This window comes from Pundamilia nyererei, unplaced genomic scaffold, assembly GCF_000239375.1.
Source record: "Pundamilia nyererei isolate P.nyererei 1_Seehausen unplaced genomic scaffold, PunNye1.0 scaffold00006, whole genome shotgun sequence".
Lineage (NCBI taxonomy): Eukaryota > Metazoa > Chordata > Actinopteri > Cichliformes > Cichlidae > Pundamilia > Pundamilia nyererei.
This window is the reverse complement of record NW_005187407.1, coordinates 5177810-5187262: the sequence shown is the minus strand read 5'-3', so window position 1 is coordinate 5187262 and position 9453 is coordinate 5177810. Positions and strand designations below refer to the sequence as shown.

The following is a 9453-nucleotide window of genomic DNA, read 5'->3' as shown; positions in this document are numbered from 1 at the left end:
GTCTAGTTTTTGCCTCAGTTTTCAGTTTACTAAAGAACAATAATCCTGCACTCACCTTGTGTTTACCCTGACTCCTATCCCGTCCTCTCCTGTGTCTTTCCTTCCTTTTCCTTCAAACCCTGTCATGCTGTGTCCCTTTTCTCTGTGTGGCCTCAGGACTGCTGAGCAAGTCCATTTCCTCTGTGTTCTGTTGTAAGTACTTTGTAACTGTAGGTGCAGAAATGTTTGTGTGGTGTAACTACAGCTCTTTTTTTTTTTCTTTTTTTTTTGTCTTGCATACATTCATTAATTCTCCTTTGATCACAAAGTGAAGGTGGAAGAAATTGTGGAATTCATCTTATTAAGTAGATGAGAGAAATGGTTTAGTGGTAACCCTATACATCCCTCCAATGCTCTGTGCAAATGTTATTTAAATTTGGCAAACAGCTTCTTCATTAATCTGCTTTTTTTTGCTGTGTGTAATTCAGCACTTTTAGCAGAGCATGCGAGCTCAGCACACACAAAGCAAAGCTATGCGGCCCAGCTGTAAGGCTTCCTCTGTCTCCTAATTTCTCTTCTCATCATCACACTTGTCCACATGTATGCACACACGGACGTGATCTGTTTGTGTTAGTGCTGATGTTGTCGTTTGCCTTCATATTCAGGAACTCCTGCAAAGTAAAGCAGAACCAGCCGGTCCAGAACGACTTTAACGGACAGGTAAGCACTAATAGGTTTTCTGCTGTTGAGCAGCTTCAGACTCGTTCATTAGCACTGCAAACTACATGCAATGGCTATGGATGATTGAGTTTGCTGCTGTTGAAGGATGACCATCATGGAGACCACGCCACAGATGAGGAGAAACTGGCGAGCAGCGTTGGGGTCAAACCAGAAAAGGACCAGAACAGTGAGTCAAATGATTAATTTAGGTTTATTTATACTTTTATACTGTATTTACTTTTCTCATGGCCACTTCACCATAATACACACAGTACACAGGGCACACACTATCCCAATATCAGATAACTGTTAATAATTGTCAGCCTGCATCAGCTTTCCACTTGGATCAAACAATCAGCCAGGGTTAATCAATACTGCACATCAACTAGGTCATCTTTGCTGTACCGTCACATACACAGTAATCATTAACTTCACATGTAATTTTGCATCACATTGAACCCTGTTACTTTGTGAGTTATGAGCATGAGAAAGTGAAAGAAAATCATTATGAAAATGTGCTAGGGGGCCTAGAAGCATTGAAATACAGCTCACATTCACAATAATTCAAATATATGTAGTGAGTGAAATACTTACATCATAATTAAAAATAATAATAAATGCAATTAGATTTTACGCAACAAAATGTTGTTTAGAAGAATACATTTATATTTTGTGTACTGTAACCTAGTCTGTTACATTATATGGCACTAAATGACCCAGTGACTGCTGTTTCCTTCTAGTCCAAGATTGCCAGGTGACATCCAAACCTGAGGCATCAGACTGCTGCTCTGTGGTGAGATACCGTCACATTTTCCCACCCAGTCATTTCCCTACATCTGCTGCATGTACAATCCATTTAAAGACAGCAAAAGTCTTCCTATATAGAGCAATTTCACTGTTAGACCAATGATTTTTGGCTTGAGGCTTTCATGTTGGTCAATGTGCTGTTGGAGCTTTGACCTTTTTAGTCTTTTTCCCTCCTCCATGCATCTCCATGGAAGTAGGTGAAGTTGTGCCAGAAACCTGGTCTATTTCTACATCATCAAACTAGAAGCTGTCGTGCATATTCTTTGTTTGTTTGCACCCTCCATGATAATACCATCTAGTGAACACTAGGTGGGGCTAAAGCAATATTTTATGTCTCAGGCAAAGCTTTTAACATTCATGAGTCAAGTGTTTGACTGACAGTCTGTTTCTCATTTGTTCTAGTTTGCGTAGCGTCTGTGTTAAAAATAAAAACGTTATAAGAAAAAATAAAGAATAATGGCAATGAGCACTTAATTGTAAGCTTCCCATGTAACATATATAACTCCAATAATTATGACACTTTATGTGAAATAGTAAATGCCATTTGTGGACTACATTTTGGCTATAAATATGACTTTGGAGAAATACCAACGCACTGATGCCTATCGTACTTCCTTAAATTCACAACTGGACAAATTATTTTGAGATTTGTGGGACTTTGATGTTGCGACCAAATTTTAGCTGGATGAAAAGAGGGCAAAATGCAGCCTTGATGTTCAGACCGAATTTTAGGCAGTTTTCAAGTAGAAATGGTAACATCTCTACTTATATTGTTAAATAGACTGTCATTAACAGGATTTATGGTTATATATAAAATAAAGAAATTACCTGTTTTGCAAGTATCTTTATGACTCTGCATTATTGTACCTACATTATAAGGAATCCATTTCTTTTTGGCCACTTAAAACATCTTTGTGGAACTGTTATATTATATCTGTTGCAATTTCTGCTGCCATCTTGGCCAGATCTGTCTTGAAAAACTTTTTTTTTTTTTTTTACATCAGTGACACTTTTTAGCAGGATAAACAGAGGATATATAAAAGTCACTTTGCCAAAAAAAATGATTGGAACTTCTGCCTTGTGACAGGAATGTTGTTTGTGGCTCTAAATGTAGTCTAGTATAAATGCAGTCTGCAGACAAAACACTCACTTTAAAAACAATGGCTTTGATGTGTCCTGGCATGTTCCAGCACTATGTGTAAAAGTAACAGTGGTACTTTGCTGCTTCATAATAAATTAATTGATACTTCTGCACAGTAAAAATAGAAAGATTGTCTGGCTGAATGCTCAGTGTGCAGTTTAGAGCTCAAAACTAGTACAGTACTGATACGATGACTTCACTGTGCTGCAGGAGGTATTTAGTGTCTGCCACTGTGCTCAGGTGACAGATGGATTATAATTATCATTCAGCAGATTAGAATATGACAGCCGTAATCCAGGGAAGGACAAAACGACAGAGGAGAGAGAGACGGAGAGAAGGAGGAGGATTGGGGTCTGTAAGAACGCTGATCGAAAGCCAACGGCTGGTGTGAGGTGAAAGATGAGCAGTTTGAGAGAAAAATAAAAGGGAAAACAAAGAGAAGGAAAGGAGTTGGTGTTTGGAATATCTTCATATAACAGAAAAGTTACACAAAAACAAGAAAACAGCACAGTTTACATGGAATATATGGTGTAAATATAAAACGGCATTGAACGCTAAACCAGTACAGAGAAAAGCTTTGTTAAAGTGTGCAGTTTGTTCAGTTTTATGGGAGTTTTGTTGAATGCTGTTTCCCAAAATAGTGAAAACTGTTTGTGGCCTAGATAACTTTAAATTCTCGACGGTTTAGTGGGTAAACCGCTTATTAGCCCCGTACAAAAGAAAAAGACACAGGAGAGCATGACTGATTTCCTTCTGCTCTCAGCAGTATGAAGACACGTGCAAATTGAAGAACAAGTCGGGGGGAAGTGAGATGCAGAAAACGGGAAGTCAGGTCCTGGATTCCATCTGCATCAGTGAGGCAGAAAAACAGGCTGTTCTCACCCTTATCAGAGAGGAGGTACACTCTTCTATCACACTCATTCATCAGTGTTGCATGTCATCATATGTATTTATTTTTATTTTTTTACTTTGACAAGGTTTCATTCATGCACACAGTTCATGCTCACAGGTAACGTCTTCTTTCAGATCATCACTAAGGAGGCTGAAGTCAGTGACTGGAAGAAAAAGTATGAAGACTGCAGGAAAGAAGTGGATGAGATGAGGTTAGAAATATGAGAAACCACTACCATGAGAGTGGTCGCGTAAGGTTTTGATAAACTACGATAGGTTAACTTATCTCACCTCTATCACCTTTAAAAGCAGAATGAATGAATATGTAGCCCTTAGAAACCATTCTGTGTCTTATTACAGAAAGATTGTTGCAGAATATGAGAAGACAATCGCTCAGATGATTGGTGAGTGGAAATACTGAGAGATATATTTGACCAATTTTTTTTTCCCCATCAAATCAAAATTTTCCATTAAATCAAACATTCCAAAGAATTTGTGTTATCTCTTATCGAGCCTGCAGTTATGATTTCTTATGTCGCATCAGTGAAAAACCAAATTCCTCCCTGCTTGTGAATAAAAATGCAATATTTCAAGCAGTTGAGTCTGAGAAAAAGTTGTGTACCACGCCTTAACAATAGCTGCTTCTTCTTCTGTCAGAGGACGAGCAGCGCAACACTGTGAGTGCCCAGAAGGCTTTGCACACAGTGACGATGGAGAAAGACGCTGCCCTGGCAGACCTGAACTCAGTGGAGCGCTCGCTTTCTGACGTCTTTCGCCGTTACGAAAATATGAAGAGCACCCTGGAGGGCTTTAAGAAAGTAAGGGGTATATGCCTGTCAAGTCCAAGTGCTGTGATGATGAGCTGATAGTAGCACAAATTGGAGGATTGTAAGAGGATTAAGGTCAGAATATGGTTGGATGGTATCCTGTGATTAAGGGCAGTGGTCTTAAGAGCAACAACACAGGTTTAGATCAATATTTCATGGTTCCCATCTTCGTCAGATGCCACATAAAAACTAATTGTATGCTGAAATCTTTACCTCAGTTTGGTCCAGGACTTAAATTGACTCCTCACTTTATGTGGTTCTATTGGAAAGACTTCTAGGTGTAAACGTGTTAAATCACAGTGTAGGGCATTACTCTAGTTAAAGACTCGAGTTAAAGGAAGAATTAGAATAACAAAAGCATTCACTGTAAAGATGACTTCTAAGGTGCACTGTGTTTGTTTCCTCGTGGAGAATGAAGAGGTGTTGAAGAAGTGTGCACAAGAGTATCTGGCCAGAGTCAAGCAGGAGGAGCAGAGATACCAAACACTAAAGCTGCATGCAGAGGAGAAACTGGACAAGTATGTAGAGAGCAAATATAAAACTACAATAAGAAACGAAACACTCGACAGATTCAGTTTCTGTTAATTATCTCATTTCATGCATCTCTTAGAGCTAATGAGGAGATCGCTCAGGTGCGTGCAAAGGCGAGCGCAGAAAACATGGCGATGACCGCCAGCCTGAGGAAGGAACAGATGAAGAACGAGTCTCTGGAACAAGCCCTGCAGCAGAAGGTGAATTGCATCATGGATACAAAATCTGATCTGAGCCCCATTTTGTGTGTAGTAGTGATGGACGGGCTGACAGAGGAAGTCAGGCAGAAGGCTCTTTGGACTATTATGTTTAGAGAAGACATTGTCATTTATAGCGAGAGTAGGGAGCAAGTGCAAGAGAGTCTGGAGAGGTGGAGGTATGCACTTGAGATAAGAGCAAGCAAGACAGGTGTGAAGCTGCAAGGAGCAGAGATGGCGAAGGTGGATGAGGTTAACCTGGGGTCAGCGATCCAAACAATAGACAATGCATTTCAATTCACTTTTATATACAACGCCAAATCACAACAACAGTCGCCTCGAGGTGCTTTATATTGTAGGGTACACCCTACAATAATACATGACCCCACAATAATACAGTAATAAGACAGTGAAGAAGAGAGTGCAGGCAGGGTGGACATGCAGAAGGGTGGTGTGACAGAGGTCCATAGTAGGGATGAGGTGAGAAGGATGCAGATGATCCGCTGTGGCGACCCCCAAAGGGAAAGGCAAAAAAGTAGTTGAATACAATAAATAGTCTGGACTTGGACTGGATCATTTCCAAATAAGTGTACTTAAAGAAACAATCCGATTAATATTTACATATGATTTGCACTTGTATTTGTTAAACTAAAGGGATCATGCAGCTGGCTTGCGCTGCCACACAGCTGAGGTGCACACCATGAAAGTTTAGTTACAGCTTGTCACACTTGAACGATCACGAGCCACTTCCTTCTACAGTGAAGTTCGCTAAATAGAAATTTGTTCCTACATGAAACTGCTTACAAGAAAACTTTTGTTGTGTTTTTTCTTCTTCTGGGTATCTAGGTCATGATTTCTGTCAAATGACAGCGCTGCTGAGTTTTTAAAAAAGCATTTTTGGTGGTTAGACGGTATTTACTTACTTTCCTCTATTCTGTTTTTTTACAGAATCAAGAGATCGAAGAACTGACAAAAATCTGTGACGAGCTGATTGCCAAAATGGGAAAAACAGACTGAGGATTTCTTTATGGGAATCAACCATGATTGTCCGTTCCTCTGGCCCCGTGCATGCATTCAGCCCTGAAGCAGTTCTTATACCCTGTGCCTGCCCTGCATCTCAGAGCCTGCTTATGTACAGACGTCTAAAGTAACTTGTATACTACGATTGCACTACATGTGACAGGAACCAAGAACGCTCTATACATGTTAATTACGTGTGATTATCTTAGTTTGTTTTGACTTCGTGCCCATTTTGAGGCCATCTGGGGGCCTTGTGCTTTTGTCAATCATTCCAGCGAACAACAGCTCACTTGTGACTCAACTTAATTTTCCCAGCAGCTTAACCGCTAAATTCCCAGCAACTCCTCATGCAGGGTGACATCAGATTTAATCTAGGTCGAGATTTGTTTTAAAGTTACATTTCAGCTCAGTTTTGTAGAAGGAATATTTTCTATAAAAGAAGCAGTCTATAAAGTGTATTTTTCTACGACGCAAACGTGGGTTTTATGCTCACCGAGGAAGGCTCAGGGGTATTTCGTCAGGGTTGAATGAGGTCAAGGTTAAAGTCAAGCTGCACAAAACGGGAAGAAAGGGGTTTAGGATCATTTGAGGAAGTACAGCAGCCCACAGAGGCTTTTGTTTGTTTGTTCAGTTATGATATTGAAAGCAAGCTGCACATAATTAATATCATTTGTTTAAACTGGTTCAGACGGCGGCACGTTTGGGATGCTCGACAATTCAAAAAGCCACAGAATATTAATCAGTCACTTTATATGTAAAAAAATAAATAAATTAACCTGACAATCACATAAAAATTCACGGCTTCATCCTGTGTGCATAAACACAAATTTGACTAACTGGTGTTAATGATCGCGAACAGCTGGAAAGGAGAAAAAGAGTCACTCTGTATGTCAGCTAAAGGCTATTATATTATTTTAAGTGCTGCTGTTCTGTGTGTCAACAGTTTTTGTTTAACTTTCAGTATGTCACCGATTGCTCACTAAATCACATTTATCTCTCAGACTTTGACACCTTTGTATTTTTTTCCATTGCTTATGTGCGATGATGAACATGTGAGCCTTATTGCTTGTGTTTACAGCAGTACACTACTAATGCAAGAGAAAAATATCAATTTATTGCATGTTTACTTTCACATCTCTGCATTTTTCAGAATGCACACAGTTTTTTCTTAGCACACCAATAAAAACTAGATCGGCACAGCGCCGCAACAACAGTAAAATTAGAGCTGGTTCCTATATTATACAGAAAAAAGTTTTCTCTTTTAGAAAAACAAAAGAAATGTGTGAAAAGATCAAAGCTCATTCAGGTTTTATCATAAACTAAAAATATAGGCCTTTCATTTTGGTGTTGGTACTTTTTGGTCAGTCACTACTGTAACTTTCTTAATGTCGGATAACTTAATTGGCTTTGTAACTTTAGCCCCTGTAATTATTTAAATATATATTTGTGAATTAGAAATGACGATCTCACTCCTGTGTGGAAGCGACTTGAGCGTTTGTACATCCTTCCTGAATAAACCTAAATAGAATTTGTTCTGCTATGTTTGATTTTTGTTTTCCTGTCTGAGTTCTCTGTATGTGTCAGTGTGCATGTGATGGCCGCAGCTTTGGACTCGCTGCTGATTACGATGCATACCGCTTACATACATTACATTTTATATGCACACTGTAAAAAGCTTTAGTAGTTAGAAAAACAAACAAATTACCTCATAATTCTGTTAATAACACCAAACTAACCGTGTGTCTCTCCCTGGGAAAGCTTGCTTTAAGTCAATTACAGCAGTGTGCTGGCTGTGCATCATAGATGGAGATTACAGCGATAAGACTTTAATGCCCTCAGACACCTTCCCCTCCAGCTCCACCTCAACCTCCCGTGTCTCCTCCATCAGACGCTCATCTCGGCTCATCCACTCTTTCTCTGGACTCTTGAAAAGACACAGTGACCCATCGCCCTGCTGCCATGAAGACTGCTCTGGCTGTGCTGCTGCTCATCTCTCTGGCCTGCCACAGTAAGTTTTTAGGAGAAAGGATCAACTTTGCTGATTACATACTAATTGGAGACTTTGTGGTGGAGAGAATCCATTTTTGGGGGAGAATTAGTCACTATATTTCAAATTAAGCCTGTCTGTTGGACATACTTAAATACCTTTGAGTGTGTGCAGATGTTCCCCAGTCTCAAATTGTAGGAGGCGACAGAAGCTGGATACTCTGCTCAGTGTCTGTGTGTGTGTGTGTGTGTGTGTGTGTGTGTGTGTGTGTGTGTGTGGGTGGGTGAATGGACTAATAAGAAGGTGGTTGCATACCTGCATGCTTGCAGCCACTTTTTGAATATGCATGCTTAGTCTCAAGCCAGGCACTCTCTCCTGTTCTGTCTGTGAAGGCCATGCTCTCAAATGTCACACATGCGTGGCGTCCAATGAGGAAGACTGCAACCGTCAGGGCTCCACCACCTGTCCTCAGTACGCTGATGCCTGCTCCACCATCACAGGGCCCAGTGAGTAAACACTCACACACATATACATGTACAAACACACACAGAAAAACAAGCAGAACCAGTATGATGTGACTGGATACAGTAGTGCCTCACTAGAGGTCAGCACAACACTGACAACCCACTGCTTGATTGTGTCACAGATTCAGGAAACCAGTGCTCCTTAAAATAGTGCTTAAACAGTTTCCATTTCCATAAAAAGAGGGTTTTTTTTTAGTCAATATTAAAATCCATAAACCACAAACTAATAAAACTCACTTAGCTGCTTCTCTTTTCTCATGCATTTAGCTGAAGGGGCTGTGGCAAGACCTTTTTCTGTTGGTAACAAAAATCTGAGATTATTTCACAGAGTGAATTCGTAACAGATCGGATGCATCTGATGATATTCTAAGCACTAAAATGACCTAAAGTTGTTTTTTTTTTCCACATATTGGTCACATGACATCTTTTATGTGTGTGTCCATTTGCGTGCTTGGAAAGTCTTCAGTTACTTCAACGCAGCTTATCCGTCACCCTCTCTGATCTCTTTCAGACACAGTTATGAAGTCGTGCACATACAAGGCCTTCTGTGACAAGGCTAACAGCGGCACTTCCGGAGCCAAGATGCATTGCTGCTTTGGCGATGACTGTAACGGGCCCCACAAGAGTCACAGCCACGGTGGTCATCACAACAGCACAGGGGCAATCTCTTCCAGCCCAGTCCTGCTGATCACAGCCCTGCTGCTGCGTATGGCCTTGAGTCAGCTGTAAATTCCTCCATCTCTTCCTCCCTTTTTTTGTTTTATTTTCCTTCCAGTGATTCATCACCTCCTCTTTATCAGTTTTATTTTTAAGTTCAAAAAAGGGATTT

The 9453-nt window shown here is 40.3% G+C and overlaps 1 protein-coding gene across 4 annotated transcripts in view; it reads left to right on the top strand.

The window, feature by feature from the left end:
• Positions 1 to 7645, top strand: part of LOC102206806 (transforming acidic coiled-coil-containing protein 1-like) — a 24826-nt gene extending 17181 nt beyond the window's left edge. For 2 of the 4 annotated variants that reach the window (XM_013914887.1, XM_013914886.1), the window contains exons 4-13: positions 645 to 699; positions 805 to 886; positions 1440 to 1492; positions 3411 to 3545; positions 3674 to 3750; positions 3899 to 3942; positions 4196 to 4356; positions 4777 to 4883; positions 4976 to 5096; positions 6042 to 7645. In XM_013914887.1, coding sequence (XP_013770341.1) covers positions 645 to 699; positions 805 to 886; positions 1440 to 1492; positions 3411 to 3545; positions 3674 to 3750; positions 3899 to 3942; positions 4196 to 4356; positions 4777 to 4883; positions 4976 to 5096; positions 6042 to 6110 — 904 coding nt within the window. In that variant the 3' untranslated portion in view covers positions 6111 to 7645. The remainder of the gene's footprint in view (positions 1 to 644; positions 700 to 804; positions 887 to 1439; positions 1493 to 3410; positions 3546 to 3673; positions 3751 to 3898; positions 3943 to 4195; positions 4357 to 4776; positions 4884 to 4975; positions 5097 to 6041) is intronic. The other 2 variants (XM_013914888.1, XM_013914883.1) reach the window with 1 other exon arrangement.
• The last annotated feature ends 1808 nt before the right edge of the window (positions 7646 to 9453 follow it).